The sequence below is a fragment of the Phascolarctos cinereus genome, unplaced genomic scaffold, assembly GCF_003287225.1.
Source record: "Phascolarctos cinereus isolate Bilbo 61053 unplaced genomic scaffold, phaCin_HiC Scaffold_4;HRSCAF=312, whole genome shotgun sequence".
NCBI classification, from domain to species: Eukaryota; Metazoa; Chordata; class Mammalia; order Diprotodontia; family Phascolarctidae; genus Phascolarctos; species Phascolarctos cinereus.
The window spans coordinates 283,268,620-283,292,510 of NW_027555847.1; the positions used below are offsets into that span (position 1 = coordinate 283,268,620).

Genomic DNA, 23,891 nt, shown 5'->3' on the forward strand with positions numbered 1-23,891 from the left:
CTGATTTGTTATATGATACAGCCTCCTCATACCCATTATGTATGGCACCAGGATCCTCTGTGTGATATTCAATTCTTCAGAAACTGTTGTGTTGACTATCTTACAACCATAAAACGGTGCTAGTAAAATAGTGGTATTAAAAGGATGTTTTTTGAGAAGTTTGGGGTCATTACAGGAGCTTTGAAATTTCCTGAAGGTAAACCAACCCACTCTCCATTCATTTTTCATTTGTGCTATCATATTCATATTGATAAGATTACGACATGCCACTGGATGGACAGCCCAAAGAACAATGACAATACATATTTACTGACATATTGGTGGGCAAGTTCTATGGTCTGTCTGTGTACATATATATTTGTGTACAAATGTGTCCATTTACACATATCTATGCATACATGTGTGGACAAGTTCTATGGGCTGTCCATCCAACTGCATGTTATAATCTGAGCAATAAGCATTCTTAAACTACTTAGTTTTTTCTTATGTGGATGTTCAGACCTATTTTTTTTTGAATGGTTAAATATCTCTTCCAGGAGATTCTGCAGTGTTTTAGTACTCAATGCAAATATGCTATGAAGTAATTCAAAAAGAGGAGCATCTGGAAGGACCTTACCATCCACAAAGAATCTCTCTTCAACTTAAACCCTATGCTGGATCTCATTTGTTACACTGGGAAAGACCTTTCATGAGCATTTCTTTACCTATTTTATACTGTCTGTTCAAGCACCCTAAGGTCTCCTGCTCCATATTTTAGAACTATTAAGAAATATCTATTCCCTAAGAAAAAATCCCCAAGGCCAGATGAATTCACAAATGAATTCTATCAAACATGGAAACAAAATTCAAATACTACATGAACAATTTGGGAAAATAGGTGCAGAAGGAATCATACCAAATTCCTTTTACAACGCTAATTTGGTACTGATACATAAATCAGGAAGGGCAAAAACAGAGAAAGAAAACTATAGACAAATTTCCTTAATGAATATTGATGCAAAACTTTAAATGAAATACTAGCGAGGAGATTACAGCAGTATATCAGAAGGATCATATACTATGACAGGTGGGATTTATACCAAGAATGCAGGGCTGGTTAAATATTAGGAAAACCATCAGCATAATTGATCATATCAATAGCAAAACCAACAGAAATCATATGATTATCTCAATAAATGCAGACAAAGCTTTTGACAAAATACAATACTCATTCCTATTAAAAATACTAGAGAGCATAGGAATAAATAGAGCTTTCCTTAAAGTGATAAGTAGTATCTACCTAAAACCATCAGTAAGCATTATTTGTTATGGGGACAAGCTAAGAATCTTTCCAATAAAGTCAGGGGTAAAGCAAGGATGTCCATTATCACCACTGTTACTCAATATTGCACTAGAAATATTAGCTATAGTAATAAGAGAGGAAAAAGAAATTGAAGGAATTAGAATAGGAATGAGAAGACAAAACTACCATTCTTTCCAGATGATATGATGGTATACTTAGAGAATAGTACAGAATCAACTTAAAAACTATTTGAAATAGTTAAAAACTTTGGCAAAGTTGCAGTGTATAAAATAAATCCACATAAATCATTAGCATTTCTATATATTACCAATGAAGTCCAGCAGCAAGAGACAGAAAAATGTCTTTTAAAATAACTGTAGACCACTACAAAATAGTTGAGAGTCTACCTGCCAAGAACTATATGAATGCAATTACAAAACATTTTTCAGACTAATAAAGTCAGATCTAAACAATTGGAAAAATACTAATTGCTCATGGGTAGGTGGAGTCAATATAATAAAGATGAAAATTCTACCTAAATTAATTTAATTATTCAATGCCATACCAATCAAAGTGGCACAAAAAATTACACATCTAGAAAAAAATCCTAACAACATTAATTTGGAAGAACAAAAGGTCAAGAATATCAAGAGAATTGATGAAAACAAAGGAGAAATTAGTTAAAAATTATAAACCTCTCCCCCTTCCAAAACTATAATGTTTTTTTAAGTACATATTTCATGAAATCATACAAGAAAACTGCACAGATCTCCTAAAAGCAGACAGTTAGGGGAAAATTTTTAAAAATCCACCAGTAACCTCCAGGGGAAAGAAGTTCCAAAATGAAAATAGAAGGAGAGGAAGGGAAGTCTGGTACAAGCTTATTACTTTTATTATAGATAACAAATGTTGATCTTAACTTTCTCTTACATTTATATCCTCCTGACATGGTGGTCAATATTGAACATGAATGGGGTGACTGCACCCATAAAATTGAAGAGCTTAGAAGAATAAATTATGAAGGAGAATCCAACAATATGTTATTTACAAAAAATTACACATACTCACATAGAGTTAAAATTTAAGACTTGAGCAGAATTTGTCCTTCAAGTGAAGTTAAAAAAAAATCAGAGTAGCAATCATGATCTCAGAGTAAAAAATAGACATATATGAGTTAAACATGCATGAGGGAGAAAGATTCATGAATATGTTCTATATGGATTCTGAGATCATAAGAAATGCAAAATCTCACTTCATTCACATGGGAGCTGGGGTTCATGAACAATGTCAATGACCCTCAGTCAAGTAAGTGTATTATTTCTACATCTGTTTCCACATTTCTGTTTCAAGTCCCTATCTCTGTTTTCAAGAAACATTCTACTGGGGGAACACAACGTGTTGGCAGATATAAATACAGTAGGGAATTTCACATAGGTACAAAATTCTATCCCTAGCTCAAACCCTAAGAATGTACATCCTTTCTTGTCTGCATTCTGAAAAGGATAGAAACAAAATAACAGACTCAGATGGGGACAGAGATAAAGAGGGCTGCTATGTGAACTCACTTTTATAGACCAGGAAGAATGGTGTTTTGTTTTGTTTTGTTTTTCCAGCAAGAGCCTGTCCTTCATTGAGCCTCAGTCAACGAATAGCCTTAGTTTCTAAACCCATCAGTAAGCCATTTCAGATACCACAAAAGAAAAGGTCATAGCCTATATGGGCAGGTAGGTGACAAAGTGGATAGAACACCAGGACTGGAGTCAGGAAGACCTGAGTTCAAATCTAGTCTCAGACACTTACTAGCTTTGTGACCCTAGGCAAATCACTAAACCCTGTTTGCCTCAGTTTCCTCATCTGCAAAGCTTGAAAAGGAAATGGTAAACACTCCAATATCTTTGCCAAGAAAACCCCAAGTATGTTCACAAAGAGTCAGACACAACTAAAATGACTCAACAGCAACAACAGTATTTTCTCAACAAGTTAATTGGGGAACTCATCAAATTAATAAGGGACTTTCCTGATCAACCTCCCTTAAACTGTCAAGCTTTAAAGTGTACATCAGAAAAACATGACCCATCAAAAAGAAGTTGTATGAATACTAACTGTAAGCTAAGGATCTTTAATATTGTTTATCCGGGAAATGTCCCCAATTTCCCTCTATTACTTATATATGCTTGAAGAAGAAATGATAATTGTGTGATTAAAAAAATATTGAGTGAATAAAAAATATGTTATGGGTTAGGATTAACAGTATTAGGCATGGGAGAGAGAGAACGAAGGAGAGGGAAAAGCTTTCTGGGGAAATCTAAAAGTTTAAAAGAGTGAAGCCCAGCAAGAAACTCAGAGATGGATAGGAGCATGGACACCCTTCTAAAATAAAGGTTCTTAGATGAGCTCTCTACCTTCCAATCAGAGCCAATCCAAATGAACTGGAGTTTCAGGACTGAAGGAATTTTCCAGGACAAAGCTTCCTGGGGCATGATGGAGAAATCCAGAGTAATTCAGAGTGATGAGAAACTAAAAGATGTCTGACTTGGGCCTGACCTGGGTCTGACCTGGGCACGTTTGTACCCCTACTGCCTACTACCAGCAACTGACCACAAATATTTCAAACTGAACATGTCCAAAATAGAATTGTTTCCCCGCAAATCATACCCTCTTTCAACCTTCTCAATTCTGTTCAAAATTTCCACCATTCTTCCAATGTTAGCATTATATTAGACTTCTCACTCTCCTTGACTCCACATACTAATCAATTTCCAAATCTTGCCATTTCTGTCTCCACATTTCTTGCATCTTACCCCTTCACTTTACTCCTATTACCATTACCTTAGTTTAGGCAATCATCACCAAGAGATCAGACTATTGCAGTGGTCTCTTATTCTATTCCAATATACCAATTCTACTGCAATTTCCAATCTATTCAGTTGACAAAATGATTTTCTTTAAGCACAGATCTAACCAGGTCACAGATCTACTCAGCAAACTCTAGTTGCTCTGTATTGTCTCTAGGATAAAATATAAACTCCTTTGTTTTTTAATATTCTTCACAACTAAACCCACATTTATAATAACATATGGCTCTTTAAGATTTGAAAAGTGCTTTACAAATATTATTTCATCTGATCTTCAAAATGACCCTGGTACGTAGTGCTGTTATTCCCATTTTACACATAAAGAAACTATGTGATTTGCCCAGGGTAACACAGATAGTGTCTGACTCAATTTTTACTGGCCCTCCTGATTCCAGATCCAGCAATCTATGTATTTCTCCATCTAGCTATCTCATTAAACCATTATTCCCCTTCCATCTGAACAGGTCCTTGCTATTTTCCTCGTATTTAGTACTCCACTATCTATTTCATAGATGAATGGTTTTGTTGTTGTTGTTGTCATTGCTGTGGTTGTCATCATCATTGTTGTTGTTGCTTCTGACTCTATTTCTACCAAGGACTCCCTACCATGTCTGACAGTCTGTGTCACTCTGGCATTAAAGTCACTCAGAATTATAAGCTTGTCCTCTTTTGGCACGTTGATGATAATGAGTCTCTAGGTCCTCATAAAATTTTTCTTTGATCTCATCAGGGTTTGTCCTGGTGGGAGCATACGCATTGATGATAGTAGCATGGTGCTTTCCTGCAAATGGCAATCACATTGTCACGAGCCTGTTTTTCACTTTTTGGGGGAGGCATATAAGCTTGTTGACCAGATTTATTTTGATTGTGCAACTCATGCCATCTTCACAGCACTCCCCATCACAGTGGCCACTCCAGAAAAATGTGTATCCAACTCCAACTTCTAGAAGCTGGCCTTCATTTTCCAGCCTTGTTTCACTCAGGGTTGCTATTTAGATGAGATACCTGCTGAGTTTTTTCACAACAAGAGCTGTTTGTCTTTCAGATCTACTGGATTTCGTGTTTCAGGTCTACTTGATTTCATAATTGTGTCATATTCTATGTACCAATGGTGAGTGGAATCATCTTTGCAAAAGTTTTTGCATGATTTGTACTGTGTGTGTGTGTGTGTGTGTGTGTGTGTGTGTGTGTGTGTGTTTCAGCCATAGGGTATGATACCCACCTGCCACAGTAAGCAGACCAGAGTTAGGTTGGATGGAGCAGACAATTTTTAAAGCACCTTTTATGACCCATTTCTTACTCCAGGAGGTGATACTTAATAAAGACTACTCAGACATGTGGAGGCTGCTGAATCCCACTGCTGCTTTGGTTCCCCAAGCCATCTATGTGCATAGTTGTGACCTCGGTTCCCTGTGTATCCACACCTGCTGCTTCATCACTTTTCCTAGGACTTTGAGGTAAGAATAAAATAATGAAACAGTAAAATAATTAAATGTCAAAAAGTATGCATGATGTCTTTTGACTCATGCATAAATTGGATTTAAGTGAGGCAGAGCTGCAAGAAGCATCAGCTTCACTCTCTCCTCCAGAGTCATCAAAGTTTAACAGGAAGACAAAAGTCAGGACTGGTGATAGCTTGGAATACAGTGGATGACTTTGACATCTTTAATATCTAACTAACCAAGCCATAAGTGCTCCACAGTACCTGCTTCGGCTGCCTTCATGGCCATTGGAACAAATTGTTCTCTAAACAATCTGCTTGGGAAAGTCTTTACATGCTTGTGGTAGATATTCCTGCTAATTTATCAACGGGTTTCAGGGCTGTCAGTTAGCCTTAACCTAGTTTACTCCACCTGCAGAGATGGTTTTACTGGGGTGTGGCTGCTGGGAACTCTAAAGCTTCTTGAAGCCACAGGTAAAGGTTGAGTGTGAGTTGGGTGGACACCAAAAGGTGAATGAGTAGCCCTGAAAAAGGTTCAGCAGCCCTCACACCAGAATTACTAGTCTTCCCTGAACTCTCCATGCACTCCACACTGATTATTAATCGTACCTGGAATGCATTCCCTCTTCTCTATCTCATAGAATCTCTAACTTACTTTAAGGAATAGCATGAATGGCCTCTATCTACTACAAAATACTATTTCCATCCCTCTACCTTATACTAATATCCATAACTACCTAAATATTTGATTTAACTACCTAAATATTTATACTACATTTATTCTGCATACATTTAGTGTGTATGTACTACATACCTAATATGATATATTGTGTATTATAAATTAATACAGGTTATGTAAATGTGTGTGTGTTTGTGTATGTGTGTGTATATATATTCTCTCCCAGTAGAATATAAGTTCCTCGAGGGCAGAAAATATTTCCTTTTTTGTTTTTTTGTTTGGTCTTTGTATCCCCAATACCTATCACTTAATAAATACTAGTTGATTCATTGATGGCTTGCCTGATTCATTGTCAACTGAGAAGGAACCAATAGTTGCAGGGAGTTTCAAGATTTCAACCTGTGATGAAAGATAATAGACAGATCATGGGGAATGAAAGATAGAAACTTAGAAGAGGGTTCATGAAAGTTAGTCAGACACAAAATAAACTGTCTAAAATTGAGTTAGTCAAATAATGAGAATTCTTTTAAGTCTAGGAACTACTGCTCAAATAACTTGTTTTTGTGATACTTTGAGGCAGGGACGCTTAACCTGAAATCTGTAAACTTGTTTTGTGTTGTTTTTTAAAAACATTTTTAAAATATTTTAATAAAAATAAAACTTTATTTCAGTTTGATTGGTTTGCCTTGTAATCTCATGTATTTTATTTTATATATTTTTTTAAATTCTGAGAAATGGTTCATAAGATCTTGCAGACTGACAGAGATCCATGACACAAAAAAAGGTGAAAAACCTCCGTTTTAAGGTATCTCAAAATGTTTTAAGAAGTGTCAACAAATTACTTTATTTTAGTTTTTAAATATAAAAAATTAACATTGTACTTTTTGAAGTGAAAAAAAGAAATGAAGCAAAAACTGACCTTATGGTTTCAAATCATAGATTCATAGTTCAGTTAAAGGTAAGTATTAAAAGTTAGTCTCAATCAGTGTCCACTAGGTGGTGCCAGGTTTCCATAAAAATAATTTAAACTTCCAGCTTCTCACTTTGGAAATCTAATCCCGGTTTATTCTTTCCTCAACTTCACAATTATCTGATCTTTAGAGAAGTTGCCTCCAAAGTGGTGGCTGCACAACTCTGAGAGGCAAAGGGATGACCTATGGAGGTGCAAGACCAACCAATCAGAGAACGGGAAGATGTCTCATCCTACCTTCTGTGGCAGTAAAATCACAAACTTGTCTCCAGCATAACCTCCATTCTACTCACCTTCCTACCACATAGTAAAAACTTCAAACGTCTCCCCTTCTGCACCAGGCATAATCCTTTTGAATGCTTATAACCTAAGCACCTAAGCACCTACAGCAGCTCCATAAATGCAGATGGAAAATCCTCTCCCTTCCCCAACACTCTCCTGCCTTGGCCCCCAGGGCATATCAGTGGACTTTGAGCCCTAGAACCATTTTGACTTGCCCTTTTGTTTTTAATGAAAAAGAGTGAGTCATACATGAAGAGCTGTCAATCTGTATATCAGATATCATTATCTTTCCCTCATCTTCTAAACTTCCCTATTTCTGTCCATGAAGATTCTTTCAGTCATGAAGATTCACTATCTTGCCCTTATGCCCAATTCCTCACTCTTCAGCTCTTCACATATCAATCGCTTACCTTGTGTGTTCTTTCTACTTCCACAACACCTCTCCCACCCATCCCCTTCTCTCACTTCACACAGCTACCACATTAATTCAAGCCATCATTATTTCTCACCCAGATTATTGTTATAATAGCCTCCTAACAGGTCTTTCTTGTCTTCCCTTATGACAGTAAAGATGCATCCATCTTTCACCCAGCTGCCAAAATGATTTTTCTAAAGCATAAGGCTGATCATGACACTCAATGATGAACTTCAGTGGTTCCCAATTACTTCTAGAAACAAATAAAAACTCCTCTACTTAGCATTTAAAGCCCTTTTTAATGCGGATCTATAATGTGAACCTTTCCAGCCTCTTTGGCCTTTTTGCTATTCTTCACAGACAACATTTCATCTCCCACCTCAGCACCGACCATCTCCAATGCCTGGAATCTATCTCTTCTTCTCCTTAGTTTTTTATAATCCTTTTTCCCTTCAAGGCTTAGCTCACAGGTTACCTTACAAGTGAAACCTTTCCTTATCCTCCTAGCTGCTATTGTACTTTCTTCCCAAAATTCCTTTAGGTTTATTTTGCATGAGCCCTTTTTGGCTAATACCTTGTTCCATGTATATATTTGCTATATGTATATTTTATTCCAGAACAGAATATAAGTTTAAATAGTTCAAATAAATAAATAACTTCACATCGTGTTTCATTTTTGTCCTTTTATGCCTAGCAGAGTCCATGGTATTTGCTTGTTGATCATTAGAGGGAACTTCCAAATCAATGAGATTTCAGAGTTATTTGAGATTCTCCTGCTTGGTTTTAATGTCTATAAGTTTAGCTGAATCCTGAATTCATGAGACAAGCTACAGAACTATTAATAGATGTCTTTTAAATCTGTCTCAGGGAAGGGACAGGGGAGGGAGAGCAAAAGAGAATTTGGAACTCAAAACTTAACAATTAACGTTAAAAATTGTTTTTACATGAAATTGGGGGGGATGATTTTTTTAAAAAAAGAAAAGAAAAGAAAAAAGATATGCAATACATTCCAAAACCACTTGCCAGGTTTTGGGCTCCAATATTGGAAAAAGGCAAATATTTTACCATAAAGTGTTTATTTTACAAGTTCCAGAAGGAGGAAAAACCCTCCAAAAACCTTTGCCCCACTAAGATTACCTCTGCCAATGCTTTCTTCTCACAGAATGTCACTCTTGGCGTCCTTAGCAAAATGCTTAAAAGACTTCTCAAACTTAAAAAGAGTTTATGCTAATAAGGTTAGCCAGTAGATGGGGTATGGGCCCAAGCCGAGACCTTTGCCCCTTACCCTAAAAAGAATTTGGGTCCCATTTGCCTAAGAGATTCTCCTTGAATTCTCCCACTAGATCTAGGAGGTCTCTGGCATTCCCCTTAGGCTATAGTCCCATCAACTGGTCTTTTGTTATAGCCCAAGGCCCTGTCTCCCAATTCTGTTACCCTTAACCTAGCCTAACCCTCCATTGTCTTACCTCTCTATGGCTCTTGGTTACTTCCCACCCTTGACCCTATCTAGGCCCCATTCTTGACTTCCCAGTCACTCCCAATTAAGATCCTTCCTAGATCCCTCCCACAGTCTTTCTGTATAAAAGGTCCATCTTCTCTCCATTAAATTGCTCAGATTCTTATAATCTAGCCACTGCTCAGATTTTTAGAATCCAGCCAATAGCTCACACGTGCTCAGATTTCTTAAGAGTCTGGCCAATATGGCAGATCTTTAATAAACCCTGTCTTTGGCTGAAAGAAGGCTTGGGTCAAATTCCTTCAGGCAGGACCCATGTGTCGTGATCTCAGAGTCCCAGCACCCCTAAATCTCTAGACCTCATCACTGTCAGTCAACAAGTATTTATTAAGTGCTTACTTTATGCCAGGCACTCTGCTAAGCCTGGGGATAAAGAGAAAGACAAAAACTACCTCACCCCCATCCTCAATTCATATAATTACAGAAGGCCCAAGAAGCTCTACTGACATGATCAACCAAGTGTAAACTAGGTACAAATAAGTTTGGGAAGAAAAAATGTTTAGATCATTAGATGAAGGCAGACGAGTGCCACATAGGAAATATATTGTAATTGGCTTAAAGAATCAGAAACACTTCTGGGCCTTTGTGCCACAGCAAGCCATTTCAGAATTGGAATTCCAACAGAAGGCCACTCTATTGGTAGAGCAACTCCAGAAGGAAACATCCAGGAACCTGAGTGAGTTCAAGAGATCCATCAGAGATATCAGAGGTCCCAAAAGCAAATGGGGGTTGGTAACAGCGTTCATCCAAGAAGTAACAACATCTGTATCAGGAGCTGAGAGACATTCCAAGAAAAGGCAGTTTCAGGATTCCACAAGGACACCAATTCTTGGACCCCAGCACAGAGCTACATCTAAGAGGAATTCATGACTATTTCACAAAGGTAGAAGAGGCAGAGTCCCAGCATCCAGGTGCTATGAATTTACCCTTTGGTTTGGGGGGATGTTTCTATAACAACTGTCCTTGCTATACCTGCTTAGTAAATTCCCTTTCTAGAAATGAATTAACTTTATGAATAACAGTACTAGAAATCTAAGCCCCTTAGGATTACTCCTGAGGGAGTAATCAACTGCATTCTGGGAACCTGGTACACCAATGCAAGTGGGACTCAAGGGAAGTAGCCTAAAGAGGATACTACATCTTTTACAAAAGCAAGTGTCCCCAGTTTATTGACCTTTCATGTGATGGCAAAGAGCTATCAATACTATCCTACTTAGCAGATAATTTTTAATAATACACTTATTCTGTCTCTTCAAAGTAAAGGTAACATTTTAACAAAATGTTTACTGGTAACTTTTATTTTTCAATCACCTTAATTTCCCAGTATTTCACTGCCCCTTCTCCAGCCTTAAACAAAAATCCCTCATAATTAGGGCAGCTAGATGGTGCAGTGAATAGGGCTCCAGCCTTGGAGTCAGGTGGACCTGAGTTCAAATCTGGCCTCAGACACTTGCCCACTCTGTAGCTGTGTGACCCTGGGCAAGTCACTTAATCCTGATTGCCTCACCAAAAAAAGCATAAAAAAAGGTCCCTTATAATCTAAAGAGAATTTGGGGGAGGGATAGCAATTAAGCAAAACTAACAAAGACACTTCTGAAGTCTGACAGTATGTGTAATGTTCCAAATCTATATTCACTCCTTCTGCAAAGAAAGAAGGGAGATGTATTCTGATATCTGTTCTGGACACTTTCCTTGTCAAGACCTTGGTAAGCTTGATTTTATCCGTTCTCATCTTCTTCAGCTTATTATCTCCTCAATGATCATCATCGTCATCATCATAGTTCTCTCTCTCTCTCTTTGTTTCTCACTCTCTCATCTTCCACCTCTCCTGTATCCTTACCTAGAAGGTAGAAGGAAGTTTACAGTGGCCTACAGGAAGCTGAATGAATTTGCTATGCTTTGCTGTCATTCTTGACCTCATCAGTGTCAATTGATGGGATTGAGTGGGTTGGGATTATTGACCTTGCCAATGTCTTCTTCTCTATTCCTAGGGTTGAAATTAATCAAAAGCAGTTTTGCCTTCACTTAGGAAGGAGTCCAGTATGTCTGTTTTCCTTTCTCAAGGCTATCATAGTGCCACCATATGGCATGATTCTCCATGGTTCCTGACCTGCTTCTAATTGATAAATTCATTATATTGGTTCTCTTCCACTATTTCAGGGCAAGAAGTTTGCCCTTGTGGCACTCAATACCTATTCAATCAAATCTTGCAGTGCCAGTCAAATCTGCCACAGCAGCAACAACCATCAAAGCTCTCACAGAACACATCCTCCTTCTCAATGCACCACCATAAACTGCTCCCTCATTACCTCAAAGGAGGTCCAAGATTTAGTCCACCATTATAACACCCACTAGATTCTCCACCTCCCATACATTCTTGAACATTAGAATGGGCTCTTGAACCAACACCTCCATTTCTATGTACCTAACTGTCATGGATAAGTGCTCTGCCTCCCAAAAACTATATCCTTAAAATTCGGCACCACACCAAGAAGTTGGTCTTGTTCCAGTCCAATAGTTTCTTGGTTCTGACCTCCAAAAACACCTACATGCTTTTAGACATTTTTTTCTAGATGACTTTTTAAAGACCTTCCTTGTTCGATTCCCATACACTATCACCCAAGCCTCAAGATCCCTCCTTCCTCAGGGGATTCAGTATACATTAGAAGCTCAAGTTTCTCTAAATTAGCAGGTCTCTTTTCCCTGAGATAGTTCAGACAATTTCTCCTCGTAGAGGGCTTGGGGAAGTATGGGGTGGAATTATGGAGAGCTGCCATGCTTCCTTATGACATAGAGGAAGTAAAATTGTCTCTGTATAACTATGGTGTTGATGAATTTACATGTGAATTCACGTGAATAAATAAAGTCAACAAAATAAATATTGAACATTGTGCTATTATAATGACTAAAACTGACTGACCCTAAAGAATCAATCAACAGGTATTTAGCAACTACTATTTGTCAGACACTGGGCTAGGCACTAGGAAAACAATTCAAAGAATGAAATAATTCCTACTTTAAAGGAATTTATATTCTAATGAGGGAGATAATAATGTATATGAATTCATACAGAATAAAAATAAGTATAATAAATACAAATAAATTCAAAGCAGTTAGAGAGGCAGTTTGAGAGGAAGGGTAATACCAATGGTTGGGGAAGTGAGGAAAGGCTTCATGTAGAAGGGGGTGCTTGAGTCATGTCTTGAATTAGAGATGGATTCTTTGAGGTGGAGGAAAGGTGGAAAGGCATTCCAGGCATGGAAGATTACCAAAGGATAAGAGATAGAATGGTGTATGTGAGAGATAAAGGGAAGGTTAGTTTGGCTATCTTGCAAAATACAGGAGGAGACAAACATACAGAAGCAAGAAAGTGGGCCAGATTCTGAAGGGCTTTAAAAGCTAACCATGGAAATTTATATTTCATTCTAGAGGCAGTAGGATGTCACTGGAGTTGTCTGAATTATGGGAGTGCCATGTTCAGATTTTCACATAAGGAAAAACATTTTGGCAATATTTTCTAGGATGGACTAGAGAGTGATCTGTGTTAGAGAGAGCTATCAGGAGTTCACTGAAATTATCTAGGTAATAGGTGATGAGGGACAAGTAGTAGAACTGTGGGAAATGATGTGGATATAGAAATGTCTAATTTGACTGAATGTGTGAGGTAATAGTTAAAGATTATGAACCTGGGAGCCTGGAAGAGTAGTGGTATTTTTGAACAGAAATACAGAAGTTTGGAAGACTGTTGAATATTTTGGAGAAACATAGTGAGTTCAGTTTTGGTTGGAAAAGATGTCTCCAGGATATCCAGCTTAAAATGTCCAATAGCCAATTGGTGACACAGGACTGGGGAAGAGACTGGGAGTAATGAGCTGTGTCATCTGCATAGAGATGATAAGTAAACCTGTGAAGTTAGTTACTTAGGGATGGAATAGAGAGATGAGAAGAGGGCCTAAAACAGAGCCTTAGGCTACAGTTAGTGGACAGGATGTGGGTGAAAGAATGCTGGGAAATAGAACCAGGCTGCTAGATGGTGCAGTGGATAGGGCTTCAGCCTTGGCGTCAGGAGGACCTTACCAATGTCTTCTTCTCTATTCCTAGGGTTGAAATTAATCAAAAGCAGTTTTGCCTTCAAATGGGAAGGAGTCCAGTATGTCTATTTTCCTTTCTCAAGGCTATCATAGTGCCACCATATGGCTCCTGAAGTGAGGTGATGAAGATGAGCAGGAATAGCTCTAGGAACAACAGAGCTGCAGCATGGACATTTCTATAAATAGAAGAAGGACTTAGAAAAGACTGTTGGATTTGGCAATTAAGATAACATAACTTGGTGTTAGAGGGGCAGCCAAGTAAAGACTATTCCTCATTTTCATCAAGGGTCTTAGGATCACTACCAAACAGGCTAAGGCATTTCCTTTCTTTCACATTTCTGGAACAGCCAACAATTCTTCATCATGCATCAGGGTCATCTATAGGAAAGAGACCAAGCTCTAATGTCAGCAGACTCAGTTCAGGCTCAATTTTGGGATGAGTAAAGCACTTGTGAGTCACTGAATATTTAACAAAGGAAATTTACTTTGCTCAAACAGCAAGGATATACATCAAGTATATATTGGCATTTATCTTCAGTTTTGGTAGATGCAGCCTCCTCCACCACCTCATGGAATTGCATCTGAACAACAGACTTGAATGGTCTTAGGCAACCATAAAGTCTGAGAAGCCCAGACTCCTCATGGCTGAGGCTTTTTATGCCCCTAGATGACCAGAAAGATGCATCAGAAAAACTAAGGCCAATTAGGACACAGGAGCAGCTTTGTCATGGGCCTAACCTCATGTTGGAAGTTTGGGGAGGAAAGAGACTAAGAGGTCATAAGACTCTCGAATTCAACTTCTCCTGCGACTTAAGTTGATACTGAGGATTTTTCTGTACCACCATTCACTCAATATTCCTTGACCCATCTGCCAAAACCTCCTCCTTCCCAAAGGTCCCATTAGGGGTATGATACCAATCTTCTGATGATCTTATGATACCAACACTGTAGAAGCATTTGCTGAAGCTCTGTCTTCTTTTACCATAGGGGCTAAGTCTAAGGTTAGAGAAGGGGCAGTGAAATACTGGGAAATTAAGGTGATTGAAAAATAAAAGTTACCAGTAAACATTTTGTTAAAATGTAGACAGAATAAATATATTATTAAAAATTATCTGCTAAGTAGGATAGTATTGATAGCTATTTGCCATCACATGAAAGGTCAATAAACTGGGGACACTTGCTTTTGTAAAAGATGTAGTATCCTCTTTAGGCTACTTCCCTTGAGTCCCACTTGCATTGGTGTACCAGGTTCCCAGAATGCAGTTGATTACTCCCTCAGGAGTAATCCTAAGGGGCTTAGATTTCTAGTACTGTTATTCATAAAGTTAATTCATTTCTAGAAAGGGAATTTACTAAGCAGGTATAGCAAGGACAGTTGTTATAGAAACATCCCCCCAAACCAAAGGGTAAATTCATAGCACCTGGATGCTGGGACTCTGCCTCTTCTACCTTTGTGAAATAGTCATGAATTCCTCTTAGATGTAGCTCTGTGCTGGGGTCCAAGAATTGGTGTCCTTGTGGAATCCTGAAACTGCCTTTTCTTGGAATGTCTCTCAGCTCCTGATACAGATGCTATTACTTCTTGGATGAACGCTGTTACCAACCCCCATTTGCTTTTGGGACCTCTGATATCTCTGATGGATCTCAATATTTTTGTACATCTTTAGTTTGTTTTGCTTAGGATTAGTCATTCCCTTAACCTACCCACCCTCTAATTCAACTTTCTCCATTCTCTCCTTTCCCTCCTTTCTCTTTAAAGTAAAATATATTTCTGCATCTAACTATTCTTCCCTTTTAAATAAAATATTAGCAGAGAAATTACAGCAATATATCACAAAGTTCATATACTGGGAGAATTTATACCAAGAATAGAGGGCTGGTTCAATATTAAGAAACTATAAACATAGTTTAACATATTAATTTTAAAATCATGCAATTATTTCAATAGATGCAGAAAGAGCTCTTGACAAAATACAACACCCATTCTTTTTAAAAAATAATAGAAAGCATAGAAATAATTTTCTTAAAATAAGTAGTATCTATCTAAAACCAAGAGCCAGCATTATCTGTAATGAGGACAAGAAGCTTTTCCTAGAAGCTTTTCCAATAAGACCAGGAATGAAGCAAGGATGCCTACTGTCACCCTTACTATTCAATATTAGACTAGAAGCATTAGCTATAACAAAAAGATAAGAAAAGGAAAGTAAAGGAATAAGCATAGGCAAAGAAGAAATAAAAATATCACTTTTTACAGATGATATAATGATTTAATTATGAATAAGAGCCATATTCATATAAATATATGAAGTAAATTTTTGGTAGTTTGGCATGGTGAATTAATTTAGGTAGTACTGTCATTTTTAATATATTGGTTTGGCTTATCCATGAGCAATGAATATTTCTCCAATTATTTAGATCTGCCTTTATTTGTGTATGGTACAACTGCGTTCATAAAGTTCTTCTGCATGTTGGCAGGCAGACGCTCAAGTAATTTACACTGTCTGTAGTTATTTTAAATAGAATTCCTCTTTCTATTTCTTCCTGCTGGGTTTTGTTGATAATACACAGAAATATGGCTGATTTTTGTGGGATTATTTTCTGTCTTGCAACTTTGCTGACATTGTTCATTATTTCGTTTAGCTTTTCAGTTGACTCTTAAACCACATTACCATTTTTAAATAACTTAAAACTCTCTAAGCCTCATTTTCCTCTTCTATAAACTATGATCAATATCCAAAATGCCCTCCTCATTATAAGGGTACCATCTTGACATAATGAAAGGTAAAAGGAATGTTTAACATATTTAAGTGGTAGAGCAATGAAAACAAACCTCCACTCCTTAAAAATTTTGTCTAGGACTAATCTTGGTCTAATTGGCCAACAAAGAGTCTCTTTGAGCACACTTCAGCTTTGGTGCTCAGAAATTTTGGTTTGTCAGAGTACTCACCTTTCAATTTTTGTTCTCTTTTGTTTTATGATATTTAAAATGTGTTATTTTATTAATTGTTCGCCTGGTTCTGCTCATTTAACCCTGTGTCCATTCCGAGATCTTCCCAGTTTTGTCTGAAACTGTCCATTTTGTCATTTCTTATAGAGCAAAAACATTGAATTACATTCATCTTCCATAATTTGTTTACCCATTTTCCAATAGACAGGCACACCCTTAGTTTTCACTTCTTTGCTACTATAAAAAGAACTACTATAAATATTCTTTGTGCATATGGGTTCTTTTCATCTTCCTCTTTAGGGTAAATATGTGATTATGATATTGCTGGGTCAATGTGTATACACAGTTTAATAATTTTGGTGACATAGTTCCTAATTGTTGTCCAGAATGGTTAGACTAATCCAGATTTACAAACAATGCATTAGTTTCCTAGTCCTCCCATTATTGTCTTCCATGGTTTTCATTTATCCCTTTTTGTCATCTTTGCTAGTTTAATTGGCTTGAGGTAGAACCTCAGAGTTGAATTGCTATTTCTAGTGATTTGGGGAATTTTTTTTCATGTTGTTGTTAATAGTTTGGATTTCTTCCTTGAAACCTACCAATTCATATCCTGTTACCATTTATCTATTGGGAAATGGTTCTTCTTATACATTTGAATCATACATATGTATATTTATATATATGTACATGTACATATATATTTATATATACACATACATACGAGACCTTTAACAGAGAAAATGACTGCAAAGCTTTTTTCACAGCTATGTTTTCCATCTAATTGTATTGATTTTATTTGTGGAAAACCTTTTTTTAAATCCTTTTCCAAAAGGCTCCTTTAATTTACTTGATAAAAAGAAGAAATAATAATAAAATCTAGCATTTATATAGCACTTGAAGGCTTGCAAAGTACTTTACAAATATCATATCTTTTGATTTTCATAACCCCTGTGAGGCAAATATTATTATCCCTACTGAGGAAATTGTGGCACAGTGTCTGAAGTTGGATTTGAATTCAGATACTTCTCACCTTTCTCAGCTTTACATCTACCATACTGTTTTTTATATATGTCATTTATCCATTTGGAATTTATTGTGCTATATTGTGTGAGATAACGTTCTATACTTAATTTCTGCCAAACTCTTTTCCAGTTTTTCCAATAGTTTTTGTCCAGTAACAAGTTCTTGCACTAGTAGCTGAGTTAATTAAATATGTATCTATTAGATGCATTTGCTTCAGTATGTTATGTGCCAAATCTGTTTCACCAATCAAGCTCTCTAATTTTTAACCAATACTAAATCACTGTGATGATTTCTGCTTTGTAGTAAAGTTTGAGATCTGGTACTGCTAGACTTCCTTCTTTCTCACTTTTTCTCATTGTTTCCCTTGAGATTCTTGACCATTTGTTCTTTTAAATCAATTATATTGCTATTTTTTCTAGCTCTATAAAAAAGCGTATTGGTCTTTTGATTGGCATGGTACTGAATAAATAAGATAATTTGGGTAGTATTTTCATTTTTTATTATGTTACCACAACCTATCTATGGGCAGTTAATATCTCTCAAATTATTTAGGTCTACTTTTATTTCTGTAAAAGGTGCTTTGTAAGTAGTCTCTCAAATATTTCATGCATTCCTGTAGCTATTCTGAATGAAATTTATTCCTTTCTTCTATAATGCTGAAGATTTATGTGGATGTATTTCATGTAAATAGCAACTTTATTGAATGTATTGTTTTAGCTAATTTTAGATGACTTTAACATTCTGTAGATAGACTATAATATTATTGAAAAAGGAAATAATTTAATTTCTACTTTACCTACATTGAAGAAGTAGAGCCAAGATAACAGAGTAAAAAGAAAGCCTAGCTCCACCACCACACATCTTCCAAACAGACCTAGAAAATGTACCAGATGAACTATCAAGGGGTTATCCAAGAAAAAGTCCCAGTGACTCATTTTTTTAGCCCAGCTCAGCATAGAGATAGACAAGAGGTCTTCAGACACTGGGGAGGGGGATTTGACCAGAAGTTGTGATTTGTAGAGCATCCTAGCAACCAGGGATTGAAAGAAGACCAAGCTGAGCACCAGTACAGGAAGTACTGGAGTAGGAGGAGGTCTCAGGAGGTTCTGGGTCAGAGATCCAGGACAGACTGAGATGGTGGCCAACACCCAGGAATAGCAAAGAGGAGGGGTTGTAGTCATGATCAAGGGCCCTAGCTGTGTACTGAGTAAGGAACAAATTCAGAAACAAAGAGTAGCTTTGTGGCTCTGACCTCAGGAGAACAGGGACTCAGTTCTAGATTCTAGTCCAAACTGAAGCCTGCAGTTAAATAGCCAGGACAGAAATGCCTTCAGCTGGGTTACTCTGAATCTGCAGGCAAATGGCAGCTGAGTCCAAAAGCAGTCTTTTGGAACTTTCAACCAGGGACAAGACAACAGGTGTATTGCTCAGATGCAAACTTATAGAGCTCAGATCAGGAGAGTAATGAGCAGACTTTGCCTCAGATTATATCACTTTGAGATGACTGAAAGCATACAGGTCCGCAGCCCAAGCTTTCCCTGTGATCCTGGAATAAAAGCACTCAATACTCCAAGAAAGCAGCAAAAGGACCCAAGAGGGAAATAGCTCAGCCCAATCATCCCCAAGAACTCTGCAGAGTCCACACCTAATATAGTCCGATCTCAAGAAGTAGTCTAGAGAACAAGGACATAAACAAACAAACAAAAAGAAGGCCAACATAAAGAGATACTATGGTGACAGAGAAGCTCAAGACATAAATCCAGAAGAGATGATTCAAAAATATTTATAAGCAAAACCCCAAAGAAAAATAAGATTGGGGTATAAGTTCAACAAGAACTCTTCAAAGAGATAAAATAAGAATTAAGTGCTTAAAAGGGTTTTAAAATCTACTTTATGTTTAGTCCCTCAATATTTTTCTTGCCTTATTGCTATAGGTAACATTTCTAGCACTTTGTTAAATAGTCCAGTTCAGATAAAAGTAAGGTTTATGGCAAGCCCATTCATGCCACCATTTCCTCCATATTGAATACTCTTTATCTGGTACAATCCTATTATACAAAATAATGAGCTCTCTCCTCTTCCTCTTTTCCTCCCCTGGATAATCCCCCATCCCTCCCATTTCTGTCTTCTCCTAAAAATATTGAAACAAAATAAAATCATTCCCAGGACCTCAATTCATCTTATTTATATTTCTCTAGGACTTTTTAAGAGGTTAGAGCTCTAAGAAGACTTTTTTTTTCTGTCATCCTATTAACATATAAACAATTGATCTCCACACAGTCCCAGCCAGTTAATCAAATACATATATATATATATATATATATATATATACACACACACACACACACACACACACACACACACACACACACACACACACACATATCTTTCTATGTTTCTCTTGGCAGATAGTTGGTGCAGTAGTTAGAGCACTGGGCTTGGAATCAGGAAAATCTGTGTCCAAATCCTGCCTCAGATATTTACTAGTTGTATAATCCTGGACAATTCACTTAACCTCTGTCTGCAATAGTTTCCTGATCCATAAAATGGGGAACCTACAACCTACTTCCTTGGGTTGTTGTGAGAATAAAATGAGATATTTGTAAAGCGCTTTATAAATGTTAAAGCTTTACATAAATGTTACTATTATTATCTCCTATATTTATATTTACAAGGATTTATTCAGTACCTGCCTTTTCATCTGAAGTTCTTGGAAATCCTCTATTTCACTAAAAATTCATTTTCCCCCTACAGGGTTATACTTTATTTTATCACAGAAGCGGCTGGCTTTTTTTTTAAATTATAAGCCTTTATCTTTTGCCTTTTGGAATGTAGTATTCCAAGCTCTCTTCTTATTTATAATGGCAGCTGCCAAGTCTCCTGTGATCCTAACTATAACTCCTTGGTGCTTGAACCTTTTATTTTTAGCTGCTTTTGAAGTATTTTTTCTGTGACCTGTAAGCTCTGGTTTTTGCCTATGACATACCTAAAGGTTTTTATTTGGGGATTTGTTTCAGGAAGTGATCAATAAATTCTATTTTTCATTTTGTCCTCTCAGACTAGAATGTCTAAACAATTTTCACTTATGGTTTCTTGAAATATGATATCCAAGCTTTTGGGATCATGATTTTTAAGTAGTTTTATGATTCTTAGATTATAATTTCTTGATTATCTCTCCTAGATTTATCTAAATTTTTCCAAGTTTTTTTAATAAGATACTTTATATTTTCTTCTACTTTTTTAAGTCTTTTGACTTTGTTTTACTATTTCTTGTTATCTTATAACAAGAGTTGTTGTCTTTTCTTTGGTCCATTCCAGTTTTCAGGGCATCCACTTCTCGGGGAAAGTTTTCCACTTTTCTAAGTTATGTCAGTATTTTCTCTCTAGGTGTTCCATTTTTGTATCTCTTTTTTCACTTCTTCCAGGTACAATTAAGGTTCTTGTGCTAAGGATATTTTTTTCTCTGAGTTTATACTTGGAATTTCTTTGGAGTTACTTTCTTCTTTAGGGTTTACACCTTGAGAATCTTTCAGTCCAACATATTTCTTCACTGTGTTTGGCATATACTTTATGATTTCCCTATATCACCATCCTCAGTGTCTGGGTTAGGGGTTTATGCTTGGGTCAAATTCTGCTCCTGAGAGTGGTAACTATAACTAGGTCTCACTTTTTTCAGGAATTGTCTAGCTTCGTCTCCTTGCGCTGCTCAGACTCAGGCCTCCTGGCTACTGTTTTGGGCCAGAACTCTCTGGACGCTGCTTGGAGTCACCTTTTCTGCTGTGGCCAGAGTTCTGGGACAAGTCTGATTCTGGAGGCTTTCTCTTGTGGCTGCAGGGATCTGGGGCTTCCTTGCACTGCTTGCTGTTTGGGGTCGTTCTCCTTCCACTAAGCTAAGCTCAGGGATTGTTCTGGGTCTTTCTTCTGTTGAAGGTCTTGGGCTGCCCCTTTGTGAGGAACCAGGCAGCTTCACTCTACCTACCCTGGTTTGTTTCCATTCAGGACTACTGCAGGATTTTAGCAGTCTTTTGTGTAGTCCTAGAATAGGTGGAGGAGTTTATTGCTACTTCTCTTTGATTTTCTTTCCTTACATAGATTTTGAAAAGCCTTGGACAAATTAATAAAGCATTCATAGGTAACTGTCAAAAAAAAAAAACAAGAGACACAGAATATCAAGGGAATTAATTTTTAAAATGCAAAGGAAAGTAGACTAACTGTACCAGATCTCAAACTATATTATAAGACAGCAATCATCAAAGCTATCTGTTAATGACTAAGAAATAAAATGGTGGATCAGTGGAATAGATTAGGTGCAGAAGATACAGTAGCAAATGACCATAGTAATCTAATATTTGATAAAACCAAAGACCCCAACTTCTGGGATAAGAACTCACTATTTGACAAAAACTGCTGAGATAACTGTAAAATAGTATGACAGAAACTAGGTATAGACCAACATCTTACAGTCCACCATATACCAAGATAAGATCAAAATGGGTACATGATTTAAATATAAAGGTTGATACCATATGGAAATTAGGAGAACAAGGAATAGTTAATCTGTCAGATCTGTGGAGAAGGTGAGAATTTTTGATCAAACAAGACATAGAGAGCATTATAGGACATAAAATCCTTTTATTTTTTCCAATTACATATAAAGAAAATTTTTAACATTCATTTTAAAAAATTTTTAGATCCCCAACTTTCTCCCTTTCCCCCTCCCTAAAATGACATGTAATTTTATATAGGTTATATATTCACAATCACATAAAACATATTTCCATATTATTTGAGAGAAGAAACAGATCAAAAGGAAAAAAGCATGAAAAAAGTTATATTGATTATATTAAATTCAAAAGATTTTGCACAAACAAAACCAATGCACTGAAGATTAGAAGGAAAATAAAAACCTGGAAAACCATTTTTACAGCAAGTATTTCTGATAAAGGCCTCAATCTCAAATATACAGAGAACTGAGTCAAATTTGTAATAATATAAGTCATTCTGCAACTGATAAATGGTCAAATGATAATCTTGGGGAAGCAAGCCAGTGGGGCCTTGAGCCAACCTCATTAGAAAATCCTAACCTTCTTACTTGCTAAATCTAATGCCCTATTTTCAGTCTTCATGTTGATGAAATTTTACTTCTCTGACTGTCTATTAGACATCTCAAAATGAATGTCTGTTGTGGGAATAAGCAAGCTAACTTAGCTTCAACAACTTATTTTGTTTTAAGCCTCCATTTTGTGCTCTTTCTACCACACCATGCTGCCTCCATAGAAAAAGCTCAGCATTTATAGCCTATTCAGAATAAATAAGCACCATTTTTGTTTGTAAAAGAATTGTAATATTATTTCTGAACTATAGGATAGGGATTCTTATTCAGCTGAACTAAAGAGATTCTTATTCAGCTGAAATCCCTATGGATTCAGTATTAAAAATGCTTATAATGAAAAACACACAACTTACATGTTGAATATACCCTCATCTTGTATGCAAAACTTCTACAAGAACTAACACAAAGGACTGCAGCTTTATTTCTGTGTACTTTGCCCAACTACATTCTCTAGAATGGCCAAGTGTAAAGGAAATTCAATGATTTTTAGCCCATTAGTGTTTTTTTGGATAGTTATTAAAAGCATTTTGACTTGTTTGTAGTGTTTTAGATATCTCTAGTTTCTTAATTAAATTCTTCTTCAAAGTTCAATGAGCAGATTTTTCCCATTTTCCATGGTTATAAATTTCCAAAAGTGTTAATATGGCTAATAATAGGCATCTGAGATCAGTTGGTATTTTGCCCACGAAAAAAATATGGGTAAAAAGAAATCACTTCAAGCACACTGTTACTCATTAACTTTTTTTTTTTTGTAAGAGGCCCCATGTAGATTAGAGGTCAGTCTAAGAGAACTTCCTGAAGCAACAAAACTCTGCTCTTCTACAATCATTTCACCATGTGTCCATGAGTGCTTAATGCTTCTTTCTTGACTTTGCAAATCACACACACAATGATGAAGAAAAGGCAATTCTCTAGTGATAGCATGTTTCATTTTGAAGGTCTAAGCAGCCAGAGGAACCTGAGCGAGGAGTTAAGGCCAGCAGACAGTCCTGGATCTACGCTTCTGAGGTAAGAACCAACAATTGGGAATTCTTTTTTTTTCTTAATTCATTTGTCTATTTTTATTTTTTATTTTTGGTAAATAGCATTTTATTTTTATTTACATGTAAAGATAGTTTTCAACATTCATTTCTATAAGATTTTGAGTTTCAAATTTTTTCTGTCTCTTTCCCTCCCCACCCGCCTCCTCAAAATGGCAAGCAATCTGATATAGGTCATACATGTGCATGTATGCACATATTGTCATATTGCAAAGGAAGAAACAGAATAAAAGCGGA

At 36.7% G+C, this 23,891-nt stretch overlaps 1 protein-coding gene and 1 long non-coding RNA gene across 2 annotated transcripts in view; one reads left to right on the top strand and one right to left on the bottom strand.

The window, feature by feature from the left end:
- The window catches only part of LOC110223924 (uncharacterized), a 78,532-nt gene that overhangs the window by 16,226 nt on the left and 38,415 nt on the right, over positions 1–23,891 (bottom strand). The window lies entirely within an intron of this gene.
- Positions 23,504–23,891, top strand: part of GRAMD2B (GRAM domain containing 2B) — an 88,902-nt gene continuing 88,514 nt past the window's right edge. The window contains exon 1 of the mRNA XM_021009670.2: positions 23,504–23,622. Coding sequence (XP_020865329.1) covers positions 23,504–23,622 — 119 coding nt within the window. The remainder of the gene's footprint in view (positions 23,623–23,891) is intronic.